At 42.4% G+C, this 27430-nt stretch overlaps 1 protein-coding gene across 2 annotated transcripts in view; it reads left to right on the plus strand.

Moving 5' to 3' along the window:
- The window catches only part of ATRN (attractin), a 265369-nt gene that overhangs the window by 198778 nt on the left and 39161 nt on the right, over positions 1-27430 (plus strand). The window contains exon 26 of one of the 2 annotated variants that reach the window (XR_012639386.1): positions 15145-15227. Coding sequence is in view for 1 of the 2 variants with exons in the window: in XM_074951939.1 (XP_074808040.1) it covers positions 15145-15223 (79 nt within the window). In the remaining variant the exon portion in view is untranslated. The remainder of the gene's footprint in view (positions 1-15144; positions 15228-27430) is intronic. The other variant, XM_074951939.1, reaches the window with a different exon arrangement.

A 27430-nucleotide genomic window follows, 5' to 3' on the forward strand; every position in this document is an offset into this window, starting at 1 on the left:
GTAGGACAAGAAGCAATGGGTTTAAATTGCAGCAAGGGAGGTTTAGGTTGGACATTAGGAAAAATTTCCTAACTGTCAGGGTGGTTAAGCACTGGAATAAATTGCCAAGGGAGGTTGTGGAATCTCCATCATTGGAGATTTTTAATAGCTGGTTAGACAAACACCTGTCAGGGATGATCTAGATAATCCTTAGTCCTGCCATGAGTGCAGGGGACTGGACTAGATGACCTCGCGAGGTTCCTTCCAGTCCTATGATCCCTCCTTAAAGCCTGCTGGTTCCAGGGATATTTGCTACCATTTCTCCCAGTTTCATCATAGTCTTCTCTTTCTTGAGCTGGCATTCTGTGTCTTTTCACGGATTTGAAATCTTTAGGGAAGGGATTGTGTTTTTATTTGTTTGTAAAGCTCCATATAAATTTATGTTGCTATGTAAGTGATTATCCATATATAATTCTGCTTATTTTGTTTTGAGGAAGTGGCTAATTTGATTTTAATTTCAGGAATCACCATTGGGGAAGTAGTGTGTATAGTGGCACAGTAGCTGAGGAGACACTTTTATGTACTATATAGTGGTCTGCTTATTGTAAGCATTTCCCAATTGTTTTGGAAAGCAGGAATATGTCACATTACAATAATTCAGATCTCCTGGAGTCTTGCAGTAGATGTTTTCTTTGATATTCTTTGCTTATCCATTGACGTATTTTATAGTGCCTATCACTATATGTTACTATTTATAAAGATCACACAAAATCCAATCTCAAATCCATTTTTCTGAGAAACAGCTGAGCTCATGTCGCTCTGGTCATTATTTCTAGACGCATCAGTAACAGCAACCAACGAGACTCTAAAAATAATATAGGCACACTGATTCATGAACAATCTGAAGCCAAATCTCCCTAGTATCATCTCAGAAGACTTCTCACCTGCATATGCAGCCAAACATGTCGTTCCCTCCCAAAGTGCAGTCTCTCTTGGCTGGGGCGGGGTTGGACTAGATGACCTCCTGAGGTCCCTTCCAACCCTGATATTGTATGATTCTAGTCTCTGTCAGACACGGTCCATCGCTATGCTCAGCACCTTAACCACCTTGTGTCTTGCACAGACTTGAATCCCACAGGTGAGAGAAGCAGATTCTCCTAACAGTATGAAGTCAATCCCCACACATGATAGAGACAAGTGGCAGTCATTAGCATAGAACATTTGAGATAAAGCAGTGAGGCTTCTCTGTGTGTTTCCCAACCCCACAAGTTCTGACAAAGCAGTCAAACCTATGCAGTTCAGGAGCTGACCTCCATTACTCTAACTTCTCCTTCACCCTTGACTCCTTGACTCCTCTTTCCTATTGTAAGGGCCACGCTGCCGCTCCCAGCTCCGATTCACTTCAAATATCCATTTCCTTCACTCCTGCTCTTGCGCAGTCATGTGTCTGGCAGAAATCTCATGACCATGCTGACTTCCTCCACTACAAATTTGTTCTCTCTTCCTTTTGGTTCTACCATCTTCAGAGCCAAGTCACACTGCTTCTCACTCTCTTTGAATTCCGTGCCTATAATCCCAACCAGTTTTTTACCACCTTTGACTCGTTCCTCAAACTCACTCCCCTACCCCCAGTTTTGTCTCTCAACAGGATCTTACTGATCTCTTCAAATTGAAATATGACAATCATAGAATCATAGAATATCAGGGTTGGAAGGGACCTCAGGAGGTCATCTAGTCCAACCCCCTGTTCAAAGCAGGACCAATCCCCAATTAAATCATCCCAGCCAGGGCTTTGTCAAGCCTGACCTTAAAAACTTCTAAGGAAGGAGATTCTACCACCTCCCTAGGTAACGCATTCCAGTGTTTCACCACCCTCCTAGTGAAAAAGTTTTTCCTAATATCCAACCTAAACCTCCCCCACTGCAACTTGAGACCATTACTCCTTGTCCTGTCATCTGCTACCACTGAGAATAGTCTAGAACCATCCTCTTTGGAACCACCTCTCAGGTAGTTGAAAGCAGCTATCAAATCCCCCCTCATTCTTCTCTTCCGCAGACTAAACAATCCCAGTTCCCTCAGCCTCTCCTCATAAGTCATGTGTTCCAGACCCCTAATCATTTTTGTTGCCCTTCGCTGGACTCTCTCCAATTTATCCACATCCTTCTTGTAGTGTGGGGCCCAAAACTGGACACAGTACTCCAGATGAGGCCTCACCAGTGTCGAATAGAGGGGAACAATCACGTCCCTCGATCTGCTGGCTATGCCCCTACTTATACATCCCAAAATGCCATTGGCCTTCTTGGCAACAAGGGCACACTGCTGACTCATATCCAGCTTCTCGTCCACTGTAACCCCTAGGTCGTTTTCCGCAGAACTGCTGCCTAGCCATTCGGTCCCTAGTCTGTAGCTGTGCATTGGGTTCTTCCATCCTCAGTGCAGGACCCTGCATTTATCCTTATTGAACCTCATCAGGTTTCTTTTGGCCCAATCCTCCAATTTGTCCAGGTCCCTCTGTATCCTATCTCTGCCCTCCAACGTATCTACCACTCCTCCCAGTTTAGTATCATCCGCAAATTTGCTAAGAGTGCAATCCACACCATCCTCCAGATCATTTATGAAGATATTGAACAAAAGACAAGATCTTCCCAGATCTGGAAAATCTGTCCATACAACTTATGAATTCTGGCTGATGTTATAAAGTTATGAAACTTGTTTTATCATGGAATGCCTCTTTGTGGCTGTGGAATCCATTATCTGCTGACAAGGTTGTAAGCACGTCTCTCCTGTAACAAATACAAAAGAGCATTGTTAACTTTGGCTGGTGAGGAACCTGAGGCAAGGAAATGCATGTAAATCTTTTTCACACTTTCTCTCCTCCCCTGCTGTCATAGGCACAGAAGTTTCTCATCTGGGCTCCTGCTAGCCCTTCCATTTGCTCTAATGACCCCATGCCATCTCATCTCCCTCATCCCACTTTCATCCCCTCCTTACCCTCTCTTCTTCCTCTGATTCTTACCCTTTTAATACAAACATGCTTTAATCTCTCACATAGTAACAACAACAAAAATCCTTGACCCCACTTGTCTCCATCTACTGCAGCATCTCCCTTCTCCCTTTCATCTCTGCATTCATTGCGCACACTGCCAACATTATTGTCTGGTGTTCCTCTCCTCCAGTTCCATCTTAGACTCATTCCCATCCAGCTTCTGCCCTTTGCACTCCACTGAAACTGCTCTCACTAGTCTGACATCTTTCTGTTAGCCACCTTTGACACGTCAGTCACATTCTTTTTCTTGGAATTTGTCCTACCTCATCTTTTGAGATTCAGTCCTCCTCAAATTCTCCTACCTCTCTGATCATTCCTTCAGTATGTCATTTGGCCAATCCTCCTCATCCATCTCAAACCTTTAGTGGGAATTGCCCACACAATTCTGTTCTTGGTCCTCTTCTCCCACTACACATTGTCTCTGGGCAATCCATTCACAACTAATAGTCTCTAGTGCTGATGACTTTCAGATCTACCTCTTCACACCAGAACAATTTCCTGTCCAAACTAAAATCTCTGCCTGCCTTTCAGACCACCACCTTTCGAATGCCCAGCTATCAGCTTCAGGTCAGCTGGCCAAAACAGAGTTCTTAATCTCTACATACACCCTTTCCTTTTTGAGTCACTGTCGGTAATGTGATATTCCTCCTTGTCATTGAGTCTCATGACCTTGGCATCATCTTCAACATGGACCCCACTTTAGATCCTCACATTCAGTCTATCTCCAAATCTTTCTATTCTTGCTGCACAATATTTCTAAGAAAACAGCCTTTCCTCTCCATCCACACAGCTGAAACTCTTTTCCAACCTCCGCTCACCTCATGTTTCAACTACTGTGTAACATCCTCTTCTCTGGTTTGACAAATGCAGTCTTATCCCATAGGTACTCATTCAGAATCCTGCTGCAAAACTAAACTTTCCTGGCTCATGGCTGACCACATCACATCCCTCTTTACATCTTTCCATTACATCAAACACAAACTGTTTATCTTCCCATGCAAGGCCCACCGCAGCATTTCTACCCTACCTATCATTTCTCATATGCTGTTGAGAGGTCAGTTCCTACCTCTGATCAGCCTAGAATGCAAGCCTCCATCACCCCCTTCCACTTGTTTGAAAATTTAACAAGTGTGTTCATCCTTTCTCCTATGTTGTCCCTCATGCATGGGAATTATTCCTTGTAAGGTTCTGCAAACTACCTTACTATCCTCCTTCAGATATCTTCTTAAAACTCTTCCTCTGCAGCAAAGCCTATAAAGAAAAAATACGTAGTGGGTGAGCTGAGACCAGCACCTATCTACAATGTGTAGGAAAATTGCTGCATTATCATGGGGGACTTCAATTTGGGTACCATAAGCGGGAGGTCTCATGCTGCCAGTACTAAAACATCCTTGGAATTTTTAAACATAATGGATGACTGTTTCCAAATTCAAAAAGTGTTACAGCCAACACTGGGGAATTTTGTCTATATTAGAACTTCTCCTAACAGATAAAGAGGAACTGATCACAGAACTAAAAATCAATGGTAGCTTAGGTACAAGTGATCATGACTTGACCACATTTATAGTATGTAAGCAGAATAAAGTCCAGATGAGTAATATATGTATATACACTCAAGGCTTTAATAGGGCCAATTCCACCAAACTGGAAACCAATTATGAGCAAAATCAACTAGTAGGAAGAATTCAGTCAGAAAAATGTGACTGATAATTGGGAATCATTTAAGAACACTTTACGAGGTGCCCTAGAAGCCACAATTGAGAGAGAAGGGTGTGCTGGATAAAAAAACCAACCTGATTTAGGCGGGAAGTGAAGGCAGCTGTAGGAGCACTGGGGAAGTTCCAGAAGACTGGAAGAAAGCTAATGTTATGCCAATTTTTAAAAAAGGGTAAATGGGATTACCCAGGTTGTTATAGGCCTGTCAGCCTGACATTGATCCCAAGCAAGATAATGAAGCAGCTGATATGGGACTCAATAAAGAACTAAAGGAGGGTAATTTATGCAAATGAACATGGGTTTGTAGAAAATAGATCCTGTCTAACTTGATACCTTTTTTTAAGAGATTACAAGTTTGACTGATAAAGATAATAGTGCTGATGTAATATGCTTAGACTTCTCTAAGGCATTTGACTTGGTCCGGCATGACATTTTTATTAAAAAACTAAATATAAAATTAATATGGCACTACTTAAATGAATTAAAGACTGGCTAACTGATAGGTCTCAATGTAATTGTAAATGGGGAATCATCATCAAATGGGTGTGTTTCTAGTGGGTGATTGGTTCTTAACCCTATACTATTTAATGTCTTTATCAATGACCTGGAACACAACACAAAATCATCACTGATAAAGTTAGTAGATGAGACAAATATTGATTTGGGAGGGACCATAAACAATGAAGAGGACAGGTCACTGAGTCAGAGTGATCTGGATCATTTGATAAATTAGGTGCAGGCAAACAATATGCATTTTATGTGGCTAAATGTAAATGTATACACCTAGGACCAAAGAATGCAGGTCATATTTACGGGATGAGGGACTCTAACCTGGAATCAGTGACACTGATAAGGATTTGGGGGTCATGGTGGATAATCAGCTGAACATGAACTCCCAGTGTAATGCAGTGGCCAGAAGAGCTGATGCGTTCCTGGCATATGTAAACAGGAGAATCTCGAGTAGGAGTAGAGAGGTTACTTTATTTGACACTAGTGTGACCGCTGCTGGAACACTGTGTCGAGTTCTAGTGTCCACAATTCAAGAAGGATGTTGATAAATTGGAGAGGGTTCAGAGAAGATCCATGAAAACTAGTAGAGGATTAGAAAACCCGTCTTATAGTGATAGACTCAAGAAGCTTGATCTAGTTAACTTAATAAAGAGACGGTTAAGGAGTGACTTGATTAGAGTTTAGAAGTTTCTACATGCGGAACAAAATATTTAATAATGGGCTCTTCAATCTAGTAGAGAAGAGTATAAGATGATCCAATGGCTGAAAGTTTGAAGTTTTGTTTGTACAGTACCTAGCACAATGAGGCACACCCCTATGAATGAGGCCATAGGCACTACTGCACTTCAAATAGCAATAATCACATAATAGATGTGGTCCTCCCTAGAAGAAGAGGAGACACTTACTGGGCCTAAGGGCAGCAAGCTGGGATTCCTCAGGTTGGTATCTAGCTCCAGAGAGAACCACCTCCTGGTCCATTAATTCTACAGCAGTGCAGTTTCATAACTACATAACTGGTGGGAGGAGGCAGAAGTTCAAAGCTCTATTTTGTAGATGACACAGATTCACAACTTGGGCATCCTTCATCTAAAAAGAAAACTAATCACAGTGGAATTGTCCCGTAAGCAGGAGGTGTTCTCCCAGGTGACACACATTCGGCAGCTTTCAGTGTAAGCATGTTATGGACTTGTTCTCCCACAGTCACTGCTCTCTCTCCTTCCGATTTGAGAGTGTGCTCTTTCATAGTAATCCTCACAAATGCCAGAATCCCACCGAATTCAACTGATTATCTTCACTTCTTTAAATTGGATAGAGCTGCTGTGCACTAACAGATGCTGTGTCCATTCTGGAAGTGGCAGCGTTTCAGGTTTTCATAGATTCCAAGGCTAGAAAGAACCATTGTGATTTTTCTAGTCTGACCTCCAGAGAAGTTCCCCAAAATAAATTCCTAGAGCAGATCTTCAAGTCAAACATCCAATCTTGATTTTAAAATTGCCAGTGATGGATGTAGCATGTATTGATCTTGCATGTAATGGGAGAAATTTGAGATGGAAAGACAAGACACTAGATGAAAGAAGGATAAATTTATAGTAATATTTTATAAATATTTAGCTAGGACTGATATTTTTCCTGGGGAAAATCCTTGTATGTGGGGAAGGATACCAGTCTACTCTCTGGTATCATGGGCGGAAGAGCAGCAGCACTGGCACTGGGACATTCTGCTCAGGCTGTGAATAAAGGGGCAGGCTTTTCGTGGCTGCTTCTCCTGTGTGCTGCCACTCATGTAAATCTATTTCAGTCATTAACTATAAATAAGGTTGGTACCTTTCCTAGATATTGCAGAATCGTTCTCATTTTACTAGGGGGACTTTGCAAGTAGGTTTAACTACCCTTTTCAAAGTTCAAATGGCCAGTGTGTTTTCTGAGCGAGGTCAAAGAGGATGAAACAATTTCCTACCCAAAAGGTATTTTTGATTCGGTCATCCTGCTGAGAATGATAAAATTCAAGAGTGTACCAGACTGTAACTCTGTTATAATGGCAAATGTTCAAGATGAAGTGGGTGATGGTTTGTTAAACCCTTATGGTGTCTTCCACAATAAGGAAAGTTCATTAATCTGTAAATTAGGTCCTTCCCTCCTTTGCTATTAGCATCAGGTAGCAGTTCAACAAATACCAGCTGTGCAGTGTCAATGCACACATTACTAAAGAAGCTGTTTAACCAATCTGTTTAGCCTAGCATCATTATACAGTCAACCACTCAGGCTTTATGTATTGGTTCTATCTTGTTTGGATTTTAATGCCTGGAACAGCTAAAATGTGACCTATAACTCTCCACACATTAAAAGTTACTTTCAGATAGGACTTAAATAGTTTCCACTTCATCAGAATAATTTGAAATGTTTTTCTAGTAATCATCTTGCTGCTTTCAGAAATTACAAATTGACTTTCACACGCTAAGGCATATTAGAGCCAAAGCTGCAGTATATTTTGAAATTTAAAACTGTCATTTTTACTAGCCATTCTAATGTTGATAAATATCGTAGGGTGGTTCAGTCATTTGGGCCTTAATGTGCCAGCTGGATTTTCTCCTCTCGTTGTCAGGATTCCTCTTACAGTGTCTTCCTCTCCAGTGTCAAGTAAAAATGAAAACTTACTAGTTATAAGAATTTTAAGGACACTTAAGAGTGCAAGGAAACTGTCAGAAAGAAGGTCAGCGAAAGAGGTGGAGAGGCAGCTGGGATGTTTGAGGTTTTAGTCAGAATTTATTTTAAGGATACACTTATGGATTATAAGAAGTTAATAAATTATAGACACTTAAATGGTTAATCAAATTGATTCTAGCAGTCAATAAGTTACTTATAACCTTCTGTAACGCCTTCTTCTGATGTGCCTATAAGCGTCTAACACGCACAACTCATGTAATATCCTTATAACATCTATTAATCATTTATTAACCCTTTATAAACTATAAGTGTACCCTTAATATAAAGCATGACGATTTTTTTTCTGTTCTTGCTGTAGATAAGAGTTAAAAATAGACTTGCAATTAAATGTGCTAAGATCTAGTCCTGAGCATGGGTCTTACTTTTCACCCCATAGAGGCTAAAAAAAAACCCCAGTGGTTGTCTTTCAATAGCTCAGTTACCATTGTCTTACAAAAAGGAAAGGAAAGGAGTACTTGTGGCACCTTAGAGACTAACCAATTTATCTGAGCATAAGCTTTCGTGAGCTACAGCTCACTTCATCGGATGCATAAAGTGGAAAGTACAGTGAGGAGATTTTATACCCACATGGCCCCACAGCATGCCAACATTTTTATGGCTGACTTAGAACAACGCTTCCTCAGCTCTCATCCCCTAATGCCCCTACTCTACTTGCGTTATACTGATAACATCTTCATCATCTGGACCCATGGAAAAGAAGCCCTTGAGGAATTCCACCATAATTTCAACAATTTCCATCCCACCATCAACCTCAGCCTGGACCGGTCCACACAAGAGATCCACTTCCTGGACACTACAGTGCTAATAAGCGATGGTCACATAAACGCCACCGTATACCGGAAACCTACTGACCGCTATTCCTACCTACATGCCTCCAGCTTTCACCCAGACCACACCACACAATCCATTTGTCTACAGCCAAGCTCTACGATACAACCACATTTGCTCCAACCCCTCAGACAGAGACAAACACCTACAAGATCTCTATCAAGCATTCTTGCAACTACAGTACTCACCTGCTGAAGTGAAGAAACAGATTGACAGAGCCAGAAGAGTTCCCAGAAGTCACCTACTGCAGGACAGGCCCAACAAAGAAAATAACAGAACGCCACTAGCCATCACCTTCAGCCCCCAACTAAAACCTCTCCAACGCATTATCAAGGATCTACAACCTATCCTGAAGGATGACCCATCACTCTCACAAATCTTGGGAGACAGGCCAGTCCTTGCCTACAAACAGCTCCCCAACCTGAAGCAAATACTCACCAGCAGCCACACACCACAGAACAGAACCGCTAACCCAGGAACCTATCCTTGCCACAAAGACCGTTGCCAACTGTGTCCACATATCTATTCAGGGGACACCATCATAGGGCCTAATCACATCAGCCACACTATCAGAGGCTCGTTCACCTGCACATCTACCAATGTGATATATGCCATCATGTGCCAGCAATGCCACTCTGCCATGTACATTGGGCAAACTGGGCAGTCTCTACGTAAAAGAATAAATGGACACAAATCAGATGTCAAGAATTATAACATTCATAAACCAGTCTGAGAACACTTCAATCTCTCTGGTCACTAGATTTCTGATCTCAAAGTGACTATCCTTCAACAAAAAAAACTTGGAAAACAGACTCCAACGAGAGACTGCTGAATTGCAATTAATTTGCAAATTGGATACAATTAACTTAGGCTTGAATAGAGACTGGGAGAGGTTGAGTCATTATACTAAGTGAAACTATTTCCCCTTGTTTATTTCCCCCCCCCCCCCCCCACTGTTTCTCAGACGTTCTTGTTAACTCCTGGAAATGTATTGGAAATGGCCCACCTTGATTATCACTTCAAAAGGTTTTCTCTCCCCCCACCCCATTCTCCTGCTGGTAATAGCTCATCTTAAGTGATCACTCTCCTTACAATGTATATTTTTTCATGGTCTGTGTGTATATAAAATCTCCTCACTGGACTTTCCACTTTATGCATCCGATGAAGTGAGCTGTAGCTCACGAAAGCTTATGCTCAAATAAATTGGTTAGTCTCTAAGGTGCCACAAGTACTCCTATTCTTTCTGCGAATACAGACTAACACGGCTGCTGCTCTGAAACCTGTCATTGTCTGACACTTAGCTATTGCCTCAATTTTCTCTTTTGCTCTCCTCAATTTGAAAAATTGAACTTGTCTTAAACTGGGTTCAACATCATTATTTTCAGTGTTCTCAGAGTGGGCAGCATTGGTGGGTCAGGTACCGGTGATAAACATACAGTCTCGCCTTATTTTTTCAATAGCGTTCAAAATGCGCTGTGGCTTTTACTGCAGAATAATATCCCTCCTGTGCTCCTCTTTAAGGGATGTAGGTGGGTGGAGAAAAGATGGAGAAGAGGTGCTGTTCAGGGTGGCAGGAGCTGCAAAGAGAAGACCTAAACCAGCAGTGGCCAGATTGTGTTGCAGGACAGAAGAGGCTGGTGCTAGACGAACAGAGATAGAAGGGAGTGGAGTCGACAGAGCTAAGGCTAGAAGGAGGCTGGAGTAAGTCCCACAGGGAGAGTTAGTTGGTTTTTGTTTGTTTGAAATAAGGGCATTTTGAAATTGTTGAATGATCTTAGTTCACAATGAGAGTGGAATACAGAACATTATGGCCACGTGTGTGAAAGCAAGCCAGCAGCATTGTGTTGAAGTGCCGAGAGCAGTGACTCTGTGGTGCATACACATGACTGACGCATGTTAATAATGCTGGAGAATACTGTCCATTAGTTCAGTGTTTCTGGTGTTGCTTGTGAGCAGGTGGAAGAAACGGGAATGTTGGCAGAAAGCAGACCTCTCCGAATCACAGTATAATGCTGGTACCTATTACAGACTATTTTACTCTGAGTAAACCCAAGAGATCTTGCTTTCAGTTTGGTCCTGCGGCTTCGCCATTAAATGACATCCTTTAGTGTACCAAGTAAACACTGCATTTTACTCCTTTAGGCGTGCTGCTGAAAGGTGCAGTGGGGGGGAATATGTGTTTCCTTATTGGCTTTATATCTTTCACATGTATTTGCTGCCTCCTTGTGACAGTACAAAGAGCTTATCAGTGTTGTTCCTCTGCAAAATGTAGTGTAGCATTTAAAATGTTTTAGAAAAATCAGATAACTAGTCCTAATTTTAAATTTTTATTTATACTTTTCTCTAATAGTCTTGGTTATGATATTGGCATATTGGGCTGTATTAGTAGGAGCACTGCCAGCAGATCGAGGGAAGTGATTATTCCCCTCTATTCGGCACTGGTGAGGCCACACCTGCAGGATTGTGTCCAGTTTTGGTTCCCCCACTACAGAAGGGATGTGGACAAATTGGAGAGAGTCCAGCAGAGGGCAACGAAAATGATTAGGGGCTGGGGCACATGATTTACGAGGAGAGGCTGAGGGAACTGGGATTATTTAGTCTGCAGAAGAGAAGAGTGATGGGGAATTTGATAGCAGCCTTCAAGTACCTGAAGGGGGGTTCCAAAGAGGATGGAGCTCGACTATTCTCAGCAGTGGCAGATGACAGAACAAGAAGCAATGGTCTCAAGTTGCAGTGGGGAAGGTCTAGGTGGGATATTAGGAAACAGTATTTCACTAGGAGGATGGTGAATACTGGAATGGGTTACCTAGGGAGGTGGTGGAATCTCCATCCTTAGAGGTTTTTAAGGCCCGGCTTGACAAAGCCCTGGATGGGATGATTTAGTTGGACTTCGTCCTGCTTTGAGCAGGGGTTTGGACTAGATGACCTCCTGTGGTCTCTTCCAACCTAATCTTCTATGATGTCAGCAATGAAAACAAAAGGGGAGCTGTGATATAGAAAAGGGCAAAAGAGAAAACCGGCATGTACAGTTCTAAAAAATGCTTCAGTCTTCTAGAGATTGTTGTTGTATGACAGTGATCATCCAATTAATTCACAATTGGGTTTTTTTTGTTTTTTTCTAACTGGACAAATGAGCTTTTAAATATGGGTTCCATTAATAATGTTTAACAGATGTGAGCAATTAAAGGAATGGCATAATCTCCTAGCCCCAACCTACATTCTTGTGAGGCTCTTGTTAGCTTCCCCAATTATGCTCTGCATTACACAGTGTAGACAGTCCTTCACTATGTCCCTCATTTCCAAGAGAAATTTTCTGAAAAGATCAGTTAGGACTTCAAAGAAAATCCATCTGAGGGGACTGGCCCAGTCCTGACAGTCAAGAGCTGCTGAACTGTCTAAAACTCTAGATCTCTTTTCCTTGGGAAATGAACGATATCGAGGGTAATGGCAAAATCAGGAAATCTATGACAGTAGCTGTTCTCCATAAGCCAAGTTCCATACATTTGCTTTCAGCTGAAAGTTGCTGTTGGAACCAGAACTTTAGCCCGATGGCCTGACAGGCAACTACAGTTAGTATACAGACTTTGCTTTGGCCTAGACACAGTCTTGAGACGTATCATGCAGACCTTTGGATATTATTTACTTAGTGTCTGTATTAGGTGTTGTGGACAGGAAGGATAAAAGATATTTGACCCCCAGGACTGTAGTCTAAACATCCAGCGTACAACTGGAGGATTGGGGATAGGATATAACAATAAGCAGCATTATAGAAGAGTGAAGATTCAGCATGTTGTCTCAGTTCCACCATTTTTGGTTGGATGCTCCTTTGTTTATTTCTCTTTGCAGGGAGTCCTAGTGTGGGTAGGCCTCTGTGATAAAGTGGATGCTGTGCCTGCAGAGAGCCTTCAGGGTTCTTTGGGAATGGGAAACTTGTTAAGGAGGAAAAAGCTTACCAAACCATTCAATAAGTGTTGTGGCATTCATGCTGGGGAAGCTAACTGCAGCCTCAGGACAACCTCTGGAGTTCAAAAAGATTGCTATTCCATCATTTACTTGTGCCTGTTCAAGTGTGATGTATGCAAAAATTCAGCTAGTCAAAATCTAACCTAGTTCATGGGAGAAATGCCATTTACGGGTAATGCAGATTCTGTTCTTACACTTCACTAAATATATCAGTAGATTATTTTCTGAAAGAAAGGGGAAACGGAAGCTATAAAATCATAAATCAACAGTTGTATGTGTGCAGTGATGAGACGCCAAAATCTTAACAGGTTCCCTCCTCACCCCACGAGGGGGTCGTTGCCCACCCCCGCCCCCCGGGACTCCTGCCCCATCCAACCCCCCCCCTCGCATTCCTTGACACCCCGCCTCCCGGACCCCTGTCCCATCCACCCCCCTCCCCTGTCTGCCCCCAGAACTGGGCAGGAGGGTCTCATGGTCCACCGTAGTGGGTGCCCATCCCATCCCTAAGAGCCAGAGGCACCTGCCGGGGGGTGAGGTGGGGAGTCCCGGAGGTGCTTACCTGGGGCAGCTCCCAGGAAGCATCTGGCAGGTCCCTCTGGCTCCTAGGGGCAGGGGAGCGTAGCTGAGGGGGAGCAGGGGGAGTGGCCGCTCCCCCACTGATCACATCAAAAGTGACGCCTTAGGCGCCGACTCCCTGGGTGCTCCGGGGCTGGAGCACCCACGAGGAAAATTTGGTGGGTGCAGAGCACCCACCGGCAGCTCCCTGCCCCGCACCCGGCCCCAGCTCACCTCATCTCCGTTCCTCCTCCTCCTCCCCTGAACGCACCGCCCCACTCTGCTTCTCCGCCCCGGGCTTCCCGCGAATCAGCTGTTCAGCGGGAAGCCGGGGAGGGCTGAGAAGCTGGCGGCAGCTTCCCGCTCAGGCCGAGGATGGCGGAGGTGAGCTTGGGGGGGGGGGGGAACGGTTCCCCTGCGTGGCCCCCCCCTTCCCTCCCCCACGGGTTACCTGCTGCGGCGCGGGCAGCCCTCCTCGCTCCCCCCCTGCCTCCCTGGGCCTGAGTGTGAAGCCGCCGCCTGCTTCTCAGCCTGCCCCGGCCTCCTGCGCGGAGAAGCAGAGCGGGGCGGCGCGTTCAGGGGACGAGGCGGAGGCAGAGCGGAGGTGGGCTGGGACCGGGGCAAGGGCCGGGCAAGGGGTGGGGTGTGGTGGGGAGGGGAGCTGCCGGTGGGTGCTCTGCACCCACCAAATTTTCCCCTTAGGTGCTCCAGGGCTGGAGCACCCATAGAGTCTGCGCCTAAGGCGCCACTTTTGGCTGGTTAAATTTAGAAGCCCTTTTAGAACCGGTTCTCCCTCGCGGGGCAACCAGTTCTAAACGGGCTTCTAAATTTAACGACCGGTTCTAGCGAACCGGTGGGAACCGGCTCCAGCTCACCACTGTATGTGTGTGCATTTCTTTGTCCTGAGGGCAAGAAATTAATCTAAATGTCTTCCTGGTTTGGGAGTGGGGCATGTTGTTTCTGTACTTGAAAAAATAAATAAAATATATCACAATTAAGCGTAGGACCAATAAGGTGCTATAAAATAAACTTCAAAAGTACTTTTATGTCTGAATTTTTCTTATATAACTGTAGAAAAGTGACTTTCATATGATTTTACAGTGGACCAAAGTAAAATCAAAATTGAATACCTCAGATTAAATGTGAGGAAGTGTTTTTGGAAATTCTGCTATATTGGAAAATAGATGTCATCTGAGATGAAAAATGCAAAACAAACGTTTGTTGTTGCAAGCGCTAACAGTTAATGTAAATTGTGCATCTCTCTCTGTTCCTCCCTGTTGGGATTCAATATAGACTAATGAAAGTAAGGTCTGATAATATCTGTAACACTGGGATATGGACTCTTTGTTTGAAAACTAATTCCAATAATCAAAGTTTAATTTGCTAACGTTAATTTCACTTAAAGCTTGAAAAAATATTAGTTTTGTCCGATGTACATATTGAATCCTAAATTATTCCTTTTTTGAGCTAACCTCTCATTTTAAATAAATATTGCTCAAGATTGCTGTATGGCATTATCCTTATGATTCACTTTTTGCCTTCTTATTGTCTTAAACGGCTAATAGAATTTCTGGATTCTAATCACAGCTCTGTTGTTTGACTTGCTGTGTGACCGGGGGCAAGTCACTTTAATAACCTTTTTGTGTCTCCTGTTTATCTCTCTGTAAAGTGGACATAGTACCTAATGAGACTTAATGTTTGCAAAGCACTTTGCACTGCTATAGCATTTTTCATCAGAGGACTAGCCTTTATTTTGTTATAGCTTTCAAATGCTGATATATTCTGAATGGAGACAGTAAGTATTTGTGTTTTCTCCTCTACAGTTGTTTCCTGTCTTTGCTCCTGGTAGCTGCCGTGGTTTGGAAGATTAAACAAAGTTGCTGGGCATCACGACGAAGAGAGGCAGGTCAAATGACAGTACTGAATGTTCTCTAAATGACTTTTTACCACTTTTGTGCATCTCTTACATGTACTTAGACATACACATCCAGTATTTACCTTCAGTTAAGCATATAGATTTCTGTTTGCAGAGGTATATAATAAAACACATTGATTAGCATTTTGATGAAAAGCTATCCTATGTTGCTATCTTGGTTCTGCAGTTTAAGTCATGCACTAAGTATGGTAGGTGAACATATTGTGTTCCAGAAACTCAGATTCCAGAGTTTGTAAGCATAAAAATAGTGTATAGCAGAAATGTTTTTTTTCCAATCAGTTCGGAAATTTGAAAATCAGAAACTTGCTATTATAGCCCGTCTCCTTTGCTGGAGTGCTAAACTACAATTAGCTCCTGCCTCTAACTGCCTCTGTAGCAGAATGGCTCTAATCTCACTTTAAAGTTGTAGGCCCACATCAGTGGTTTGAGGGAGTATATTGTAATTCTAAGCGGGGGGGAAATAGCTGAGGGTTAAGGGTACACTTTTGAAAAAGGCACCCAGGCTACCATAACATTGCTCTTCCTCCCACTTTATGGGGATCCCAGCCAGGCTCCCATGTTCCCTGTATTGCATGCAGAATATGAAATGTACATCACAGCACACTGGAAATGCACTTTTCATACACGTATGTCTCTGATAAACGTGTGATGACTATTCACCATACTAACTTTTGCTGTTTTCAGTAAAGTGCTCTAATTTTGCAATCTGGGTTGCACATGTAAACATGCTACCTTTATCTACTAACACTTGGCTAATTGGCTGCCATGTAGAATCATAAGACCCAGTCCTGTGAGCTACTCCTTCGGTCAGTCAGATCTCTTTACTTTTTTAAATATTTTTTTTTAATTAAAATTTTTAATTTTTAAAAGTGCAAATATATAGTTATTTCCTCTCAACCTTATGTTATTCCAAAAGTATAAGACTAGGAAAACAAACAATAGATATGACAATGTGGGATGCTACATGCCATATCATGTCTTTGCTTATATGATGGAGTGCCGCTATAATCGGAAAGGATGGGTCTCCACATAAAATACAGGACTTGGAGCAGGTTAGTCTGAGTTGCATTCCGAATTACTATACAAACTTCCTATGTGGCCATGTGCAGCCTCTCTGTGCTTCTGTTTCCTTGTCTTTAAATAAGAATAGTCATACTTCTCTTTTGCAGGGAATTTACGGCTAAATTCATAAATATCTATAAAGCACTTTTGAACTCAAATGGGAGGTGCTATAGGAGTGCAAAGTTATAATTTTGTTCTGGTGAAGCAGTGGGCTAAAGGGAAGAAAGAGGATAGCAGGGTGTTAAGGAATGAGCACAGAATCGTTAGTTAGAGGTTCTGAGTTCTAATCTTGTCTCTGCTGTTTGCCCTTGGTAAGTCATTTCATTTATCTGCTTACGTCTCCATCTGCAATGTGGGGATAATGTGTAGTTATCTCATGGGTGTTCTGAGGATTAGTTTTTACCATGCTTTGAAAATCTAAAGTTCTGGATAAGTGCTTATTTTCCTGCATGTCTTCAAGGATCCACATTTGGTTTGATTTCACTGTAAAGTATGTAAGTAAAGTAGCATTGCTAGATTTGAGACTGCCCATTCTAATTATTTGATACAACAGCCTGCTTTATGATGATTTTTTCTCCTTCCTCTTCTGTCAAATGTAACATGCTGTTTCTATTACTTGAGATTTGACATTAATGATAATGTCACTTAATATTTTCAAACAAATTAACAGTACACATTAATATAATTTAAATAATTGAAACTTCACCTGCTCTCCGAAGGTAGCTAGATTTAGCACAGATCATCTTTTTTTCCCCCCACCCTTCAACTTCTTGGCAAGAAAGAAAGCTAAAGTTTAATGGCAAATTTCCTGTTGGCTTCTTGAATAAAATGTTTATCAGGATTTATAGTGAATGTAGGCTGAGAAATATACCATGTTCCACCTGGAGCTGAGACATTTAATGAGAGCTTAAATGGAAAATGTCACTGGTGTGAAGTTATCCTTTGCGGGTGGGGACATTGTTAAGTCACAAATGGAAGTGAAGGGGTATCTTAGCATTACACTAAGTTTATTATATTCTGTTTACAAATGTGATTACGGTTGATAGACAGCTTGTCAGCATTTTCTTTTTCTGAAAGGTCCCTCTCTTCTCTCTTTATTTGACTTCCCTGTATTCAGTGAAACCATAATATAGTCAAGTTATCATTTCCATACTCTTAATATTGATAACGTGCTCTTGGATCCTCAGGGGAAAGATGCTCTACTCGTTCAAAGTGTGGTTTTTATTGTAGACAGTATATACAATTGTATTGTGTACAGTATGCTACAAGAAAAATGCAGTGCACTGTAGTTCATTGAAACAAATTGGGAATTTAATTCCTTATTATTGTGACCGGATGCTGGGTAACAACAGCTTAACCAGCACTCTGGTCACTGCAACTCTGATTACTTTAGAGTTGTGTCTAATTGATGGGCTGAGGCGAATGAAGAGGCTAGTTAGGCCCTTAGAAGGATAATACAAAAAGCACAGGAAGGAAGGGGGAAAGCAGGAAAAGAGCGGGGGAGAGAGATTGCTCTTCCCTGCTTTCTTCAGGCACATTGGGCTCCCTAGCACTGTAGGCTTAAGGCTGTATCGTGTATAGGGTGGTGGAAACCAATATTGTAAATAAACTGCCTGAGATGTTTTACCAGCAAAACTGTCTCTGAGCTGTTTGCAGACTTAAGCAGAGGCGGGAGTGAGCAGGCCCTGCCACAATTATATACAGAATTGTTCCACTGAATCAGAATTCACGAAAAATGGGCTTCATTATAAAACATCATCAGTCTCAGTCCTTGTTGTGGCCTGTATGTCTGTGCCATTGTGTTTTCCTTTTTTTCAACAGTTGTAAAACTTCGGGAAACTCATTTAAACCCAGCCTGTGGTACAATTTTCAGGCCTTCCTTGTGAAGTCACTTATCAGATATTACATAGTAAGAGGCAGTTGTCTTCAGACTGAGATTAGAATTTAGGTAGAATTCCACCCCGTGATCCTGTTTCCTTTGTTGTGTAGAGTTTGTTTTTAAGTTTTAGACTTTGGGATAGCACCCAAGAACTTTTTTTTGTTGGTTCCAGAGAAACCATCATATCAGGGCTATCTTTTAAAAATGAACCATTAAAATAAAGAAGTAATTAATATCAATTCAGTGTCTCTAGGTCTTTGAATGTACAGTTTCTAATGGGTTTTCACTCAGAATGGCTGTAGGTTTGGTAGTCTGCCATCTTGTTTTAAATTTTTCTATTCTGTCTCTAGACATGGCAGTTCTTCTGGTTTCTTGGGAGTAAAGCCACTTCTATGAAAACATTACCCAATCTTTGGGTCACAGAGCATGAAAACTTTCAGATGGTAGGATCAGACACTGGCCACTGCTATAAACACACCTCCCCCCCATCTCCTAGCCACTGCAGAGCACCATGATTCTCTGATATGCATCAGATGAAGTGGGAAAGAAGGAATCTGAAGCAATGGTGTTATGAAACTGTCAGATTCAGTTAGAATTTTAACAGAAATATACTATGCTACAGCCGTAGTAGAGAAGAGACCTTTCTCTTATGCAGACCTATGCTCAGGGTGTTGCTAAACCTTCAACTGCCAGAAGTTGGGGCTGGATGACAAAGATGGATCATTCAAAACTGCCATTTTATTCACCCCCCTCTGAAGCATCTGGCACTGGCCACTGTCAAAAGACAGGATGCTGACATAGATGGACCATTGGTCCGACCCAGTATGACCACTGCTATGTTCTGATTCCATTTCAGTAGCTAAATTCCATCTTGCAGTGTTTTCCCAAATAGCAAATCACTTTCAGTCCCAACTGCCTCACAGCTGAATGACTACTTGCAGAGGATTACCTTCATACAGTCTTTAACAACACCACTGAATTCAAGACAGAAAACACACTTCAGTATTTGGCACATCATTGGGGCGGGACACTCTAAAAGGCACTGAAAGCTGAGTCACCATCTGCCATTCAGTTCCATACCTGTTGTATCTGGTGAAATGTGCCCAGGAGTATCTAGAGTGGGACTTCTTCTGACAGATTGTCATACCATTTTTTTGAAAAGGAAAACCTGCCATAGTCTGGCCAATTCAAGAAACCATCTTTGGCCCCATCAGACTTTGCAGTCTATGGTCCAATGTAAAATCTCCCATTTTTAGGCAAGATAATCCTAGCTGCTTCCTAATACTGCCAGTATTTTAGTCCCTTTACTGTCGGAGTTCTGGTCAGGTCATGGGACAGACAGTGCTGGTGGATGGCCACCTCCAGCCCCGGGATAAGGGAAGGACAGCCATAGTAGTCGTCTGGGATCTCTCTGCAGTATTTCATTTTGAGACCATGGCATGTTACTGTCTCCTCTGAGATGCAGCAGTGGTTGGCAGGTGAGTTCTGAAATGGGCCCCATCTTTAATTTCAGTATGCCTACAGAAACTGGACAGCTCACCTGTGGAGTCACACAAGGATGATTTTCCCCATTCTTTTTAATGTGCACATGGACATGTATGAAATTCTAAGATGCCCTGGTCTCATTACCAGCATGATGCAGATGATACCCAGCTGTACATCATTTTTACTTCCAGTGCAAATATCACCCAGACCTAACTAATATCTCTGCCTGGTCAAGGTTCACATCTGGATGAAAAGCATATGGCAGAAGCTGAACCCCAGGGAGGGGGAGGTGAGGAGGAAGCTCTTTGAAGACACAGCAATTACCTCAAACAAATCAGGTGCTGCATGCTGAAAACTTGATTATTTAAGAGAAAATAAATGGCTTGAATCCTTTATAAAGAAGTAATGCCAGGGTACCTAACCTCCAGGCAGCTAGGAGGGACAGCACAGATTTATAGCAAAAACATTTTACTGCAGGTTGTAACCAAATGCTTTTGTATCACCTTCTGTTGAGAGAGCACTGTAATGCAAATTCAGAATCTGTTCCAAGATATTCTGAGACATTTGAAGATATAGGATAAAACTAGAAAGAATTAAAAATACACAAGGACAGTCTGTCTCTAATCCTCTGTGACCAGCTACACGCACTTGTCAGCACTGACTTGCATCAGCTTCATGAAGCCAAGAGGTGTCTTTGGGATGTGAAAACAGAGTGGAGAAAAAAAATTTCCTAGCAAAATAAAGGAGTTTTAAGCATTTGTCAAGAATGCAGTTCTGGCATGACATGAAACATGTTTTGGAGTAAAACTAGGGACTCTGCATGCAGTTACATATCTTTTGTGTTATATAGGGCTAGAAAAGAGAAGATAGAGGGTTGTAAAGTGTGCACTTGTTTTCTCTCCAGTGAGCAACATAACTAAATATTTTTAGACACTTTAAAGAGGGATATGGAAACAGGCTGCTTTTAGGAGGCTTAGAATGAAATGAAACATGGTAGGTTATTAGGTATGTGAAATCATTTGTCCTTTTATCACATGCCTTTTGGAAAGTGACATGTTAAGATGTATCAAGGTGGTGATAGAGAATACTGCACAAAATATGATAGTGGCATTATAAGTTAATACATCCATCTGTAACTGCGATCTTAAATTCCAGGCCTCAGATTCCATTCCTTATCTTCTTCCGTCTGGCTTCTGCACTCTCCCAACCCCCGCTTCCCCAGCGTGCGCACACTCTCCCCACTGTGAAACAGCTCTCGCCAGGGTCTCCAGTGGCCCATTTCCCTGCTAAATGTCAGGGCCAGTACTTCAGCCACATCCTTTTTGACCCCTCTGGGTGTCCGTGACACCACCAAACAATACTATTCTTGAAATTGTCATCGTTGGGCTTTCATGATTCCATCCTCTCCTAGTTCTCCCTCTGGTCTTTCAAATCACTTCTTCAAGAGCCATGTACAGTGCAGGATCCTCTTCTCCTGTTCCTCTTTCGATACAGTTCCTCAGGGCTTTATCCTTGGCCCCTTCCTCTTCTCCATCTACTTCCATCTCTGGGTGATCTTATCCACAAACATGATCTTGACAACTAGCTCTCTGGTCCTGACTTGCGCAGCTGCCCCTGTACTCTAGACTTACCTTCCTCCGTCCAAATGAAACTCTTGCCCTCTTTTTGCCATATCTCCTTGTGAATGTCCCGCCATCAAGTGAGCCTGATTGTGGCCAAAACCTCCCTATTTCTGTCACTAACAATGGGTACAATTTTTTCCAAGTTACTTAGGTGCTTCTGAAAATTTTACCCAATGCCATCAACTCTACCTGAACCTGCTTTGATACAGAAATAAAACCCCTTCTGACCGCACACCCCTAGTTGTCACCTACCACCCCACACTGGAAACCATAAGGCATATCATTAAACTACAACCCGTACTCGATGGGGACCCCATCCTGAAAGAAATCTTTCCTGAACATCCTCTTCTGGCCTTCAGACAACCTCCCAGCCTCTCCAAGCTCATCATCAGAAGCAAGTTCCCCACAGACCAGAGCACACCAACTCAAAGCAGCACCAGACCCTGCCAGAACAAACAAAAACATTGTACCTCTGGGTGACCACTTTTCACAAAGCTGTCACTCTGTATCTGACCTATCAGTCCTCATCCTTAAAGGAAACCTGCACAACACATTCAAAAGATGAGCCTGGGAGCGTAAATTCATCTCTTTGCTAGACACTAAAAATCATGGACTGAATAGACAAACTGGATTTATGACTTATTACAACAATATATAACCCACTAACAACCCTTCTCAGCTGCTTCCCTCCCAGCCTCCCTATGACTGGAGGAGTGTTAATGGGCCACTTTGCCTTGAATGGTCCCTTGAAACATATTAATTACTGATGCCAAACAGTCTGTTCCATCTTGTAGTTAGCTGTGATGCCCTGAGTAAATTTCTTGCACCTGAAGACAAGCTCTGTGTAAGCTCAAAATCTTATCTGTATCACCAGCAGAAGTTGTTCCAGTAAAAGATCTTCTCTCACCTACCTTGTCTCTCTGATAGCCTGGGACCGACACAGGTACAACAATACTGCATACATTAATTATCCCTATTGCTTAGGTCCATAATCTTGGCTGCATCTTTGACTCAGCCCCCCATTTTGACCCATGCACCAGGCCATGTCTAATTCTTGCCCCTTCTTCCTGCCCAGGATCTCCAAGACCTGACCTTTTCTCTCTGCCCACATTGCCAAAACTTGTCCAAGCCCTGATCATCTCGAGGCTTGACTGCCACCATTTTCCTCCTCCTCCTCTGACCTTGATGCCTCCTCATATCCATTCAATATGTGGCTGCTAAGGTCATCGTCATTGCTCTGACTACATCATGCAAAATCCCTCTAGTGGCTTCTCCTCTCCCAGTGCACTGAATACAAACCTCTTGTCTTTATTTTCAAAGTCCTCCACTATTGACTCCTCACCATACCTATCAGATCTGTCATCTTTTCAGAAGGTCAGCTTCCGCCTTCTGGGCTTATTTCAACAAGATATGTTTTAATAGTATCAAATGCAAGGTCATGCATCCAGGAAAATGGAATGTAGGTCACATAGGATGTGGGAGTGTATCCTGGAAGTCAGTGTCTCTGAAAGGGACAGGGGTCATGGTGACTAACCAACTACGCAAGCATTCCCCATGCATAGAGATGGCTAAGAGCAAATGAGGTCCTTGGATGTATAAGCAGAGGACTATAGAGTAAAAGTAAGGAGGTAGTGAGCATTAGTGAGACTGTCACTGAAGCATTGTATGCACTTGGAGTGTCCACACCTTAAAAAGGATGTTGATGAATTGGAAAGGATTCAAGAAAGTGCTACAAGAATGACTTATCTGGAAAACCTCCTCTCAATGTGCAGCGGCAGTCAAAAAAGCAAACAGAATGTTGGGAATCATTAGGAAAGGGATAAATAGTAAGACAGAAAATATCATTTTGCCTCTGTATAAATCCATGGTACACCTGCATGTTGAATACTGTGTGCCGATGTGGTCACCCCACTCAGAAAAGATGCTTTGGAATTGAAAAAGGTACAGAAGAGGGTAAAAAAAATGATTAGGGATATGGAATAGCTTCCATATAAGGAGAGATTAATAAGACTGGGATTTTTTAGCTTGGAAAAGAGACAACTAAGAGGGGATATGATAGAGGTCTGTAAAATCATGGCTGGTGTGGAGGAAGTAAATAAGGAAGTGTTAGTAACTGTTTCTCATAACACGAGAACTAGGGTCACCAAATTAAATTAATAGGCAGCAGGTTTAAAACAAACAAAAGAAAGTATTTCTTCACACAACGCACAGTCAATGTTTGGAACTCTTTGCGAGATGATGTTGTAAGTCCAAGACTATAACAGTGTTCAAAAAAAGAACTAGATAAGTTCATGGAGGATAGATCCATCAATGGCTATCAGCCAGGATGGTTAAGGATGGTGTCCCTAGCCTCTGTTTGCTAGAAGCTGGGAATAGGCGACGGGATGGATCACTTGATGATTACCTGTTTTCTTCATTCCCTCTGAAGCACCTAGCATGGGCCACTGTCGGAAGAAAAAATATTGGGCTAGATGGACCACCAGTCTGACCCAGTATAGCCGTTCTTATGTAAAACCTGCCTGACCGAGTACCTACCTGATCGATACTATAGTGCTCTTCAGTCCAGCAGACAAAGATAACAAGCTCCAGGGGCTGGAACTTGAAGCTAGACAAATTCAGGCTAGAAATAAAGTGCAAATTTTTAGCAATGAGATAATTAAACATTGAAACAATTTATCTGGGGTCAGGATGTGGTGAATTCTCGATCACTTGAAAACTTAAATGAAGTTTTATTTGGCTGTCAGATATGCTCTAACTCAACCACAAGTTACGTGCTTGATGCAGGGATCACTTGGTGTAATTCTGTGGTGTGTTGCTATGCAGATCAGACTAGATATCATAATATTCCTTGTGGCCTTGAAATCTATGAATGGGAGCCATCCTGGTTGTGGCTCTTAAGCTCCACCACAATATAAATGTTAAATAATCTTCACCGTGGATACTGTATTTGCTTTTTGGTCACCATCTTAAGAAAAGTGTAGAAGAAATGAGAGAGGCTGTAGAGGGAGGACCAGCAAAAATTTATTAACGTATAGAGAGATTCGGGAGTAGATTCGAGGCTAGTTGCATGTGCCACAGTTGAACTTGCAGGTGTCCAGTTATGGCTGACAATGTATACATGTAAGTTTCTGATTTGTATGCACCGTAGTGGCAATTGAAAGAATAAATCAGACATGCAATTGCACATTCTTCTTTATACCTGCAGTTTTGATGTACTAATAAAGAAGCTGCTTCTGATATATGCTGGAAGAGAGCTGCAGCCCAATGGTTCAGGCTGTGGTGAGAGTTTAACCCTAGCAGGAGCACTACTTCTTTTTTTCATTCAGCCTGTTGTGTTTTCAGAGGAACAGATCTTTCGCTATGACAACGGGAGTCAGTAGTACAGTGTCTAATTTAACCATTTGGAAAATGAGTGACAGATGTACAGTCTTCCATTATTATGCTAAAAGCTCTATAGTCAATCAAAGGTGCTGTCTTGTCATTGTATCTCTTGTATTTTATATGTACCATGCACCTCTCTTCCGTCTTAAAAATGACGTCTTAGTTGGCTTATTAAAGGTCAGCTTTTGTGTCCTCTCCTATTGGGCATGATTATGATAAATAACTTCTTTAATCCAGGACTGATTAAGTAAAGAGGCACTGTCATTTCAGCATGAGACAAATTCCCAGCAGCTTTACTTGCTAGGTTTGTTATAATTTGAAGTGTGGAAATGCCTGGTGAGAAGCATTTGGACATTAATTCCCTCCTCTTCTCTTTTTTAACACAGGCTGCAAAGTCAGTTACAAAACTAATTAGCTAACATTAATACAAACACCGCTCCAGGGAATTAAATCTTAATTTTCAGTGATGATGAAAGTGTCTAAGAAAATTTATTTGTTGACATGCATAGTACCTAACGCAATTGTAGCCAAATGCTGCTGTTCACTTATTTCTGATAGAACAGAGATCCTCTCTGTGGGGTAGTTATATTTTATGTATCTATGCATTTATCTGTATCCTATTTACAGAATTAAAATTCAAAGAGTGACTGTCAGTAGCCTGGAAACTATAATTCTGTCACATGGTATCAAATGAGAACTGTAGAGCAGGTTTTAAAGACACCGTGGGACACCTTTTGCAGAGTTAAGCATGCACCACAGAACACGTACATTGGTGCATGCCTGACTCATGTAGGGCAATACCTGATGTGTGTGCACAAAAATAGGTATTTGTGAATGCACATAAACAGAAGCCAGACTAACCGTATGCGTTTAAACTTTGAATCAAACCCCAATATCTGAATTGTAGTTACACATCTTATATGTAGTTATACATCTTACACATCTTATATATAGAGCCTAAAATGTATGCATGCAATTGTGTGTGCATTCAAATCAGTCATGGGTTGGCTGGTCCTTTAAGGCAAATTGGGGCCCAGCCTCACCTCTAATGGCTCAGATAGCTCTGAGCTAAAACTGGTTGGCTAGGGAACAGGTGATTATAAAAGTAAGCATGTAGCCCAGTTGGGGTAAGAGCGTCAGGGAGCAGGACTACTCCTGCAGGAGATCTTTGGGAAAGGTGGAGAGCCACAGCATGAAGATTGGGTCCTGTAATAAGCCCTGGACCAGGGTGACTCCCGTGTGACCTGCCTGCTGTGTGTTTGTGTGCCTCTCCTCAAAGCTGCCAGCTGAGTTTGGAGACTGAGCAAAAGGTGGCCCAGGAGGGCTGTAGTGGACCCCAGGAGCAGGGTGGGAGACTTGTTGGACTTGATGCCCCAGAAGAGAGTGGACTTTGAGGCCTTAGCTGGAAGGCCAAATCACTTGAGCCAACATCTGCCAAATTCCCCGTACCAGTGGGAATCCACACAGGCCATTTATTTTTTGGTTTTAGATCTTTGATTAAATTACCCCTGTTCTACAATGCGCTAGGCTTTGAAGAAAGGTGAGAGAGATTTGAATATTTTTCACCTGGGCATCCTACTTGGTTTGGTGGTGCTAGCTAGAATTGAAGGTATTTATCAAAGATTAGTCAGTGAGAAGGAGACATTTTCGTTCTGCATCAGTCTTTCCCTCAGTCTTGCCCTAGGAAAAGACTGACTTTTCTAAGAAATGAGGGGGACTAAGTTTGTGCTTGCTGGACAGCACATTTCTGCTCAAATATACTAAATTTAGTGTGTTGTGTGATAGGAAGATACGAACTGTCCACTTAAGATAGGGTCAGCAGTTTGGTGCTGCTTGCACAATCTGAAATCTCATCATCTTTTTTTCTTAAAGTGTTCAATAACAGACCACAGGTCGGGTCCGTTTTGATGCGACTGTCTACTTGAGAATTTTAATCAGGAGAAGCTAGGTTTCAGCATTTCATACAGAGCGAAACTTCCTTTGAAGCCTGGGTGTAACTGTAACTATTTATTACATTCCCTCCACTGGGTAGATTTGCACCATTGTTGCATATTTTAAAATTACAAAGAGCTACAGAGCTGATGAGGCAAATTTCTTTAAGCTGCTGGTCTCCATCGAGTGCTCCAGGGCAGCCTTGTACAGAGGGCCATGAAAGAGGAGAGAAACCACAAGGATGCCTGAGAGAAATGACTGCTGTTTTGCGTGGCAAGCTGAACTAAATGCAAAAATCTAATTTCACTTGAAGAGAATGTAGTGTGTGCACATGGGTATTGGACATCATTGTAAAACAGAGCTCCACCCAGATCAGAGTGACACTGAAAAACCGCAATAAAGAATAATCTGGTGAGTTAACAAAATTCACCCCAAAGCTGATGAAGATCAACATCCCTGCAGACAGAAGATCTAGAATTAGTTGAGAGTTAAAAATGTTGAGTGTAAGGAATTGCTAATGAGAGAGCTTGAGGACTAGCCTGGGTTTATGTATGAATAAATTCCCAAGCTCCTGGAATTGAATATTAAAAAGAAACCATTCTGTAGTGGAAAGGAGGTATAGAGCTTCCACGCAGAAAATGCAAAAGGGGCAGACAAGAAGGGTAGCAAAAGAAGCAAGTTTCTTATACTAGGAACGTGGCAAGGACTCATAAGGCTGCCTAAACTGCTGGAGAGATCATTTTCAAGGTAGATAAAACCTTGTTTTCTGCAGCCCAGAGTCTCCCACAATTTTGATATGTATGGGCTGTTCC

Source organism: Natator depressus, chromosome 4, assembly GCF_965152275.1.
Source record: "Natator depressus isolate rNatDep1 chromosome 4, rNatDep2.hap1, whole genome shotgun sequence".
Taxonomy (NCBI): domain Eukaryota; kingdom Metazoa; phylum Chordata; order Testudines; family Cheloniidae; genus Natator; species Natator depressus.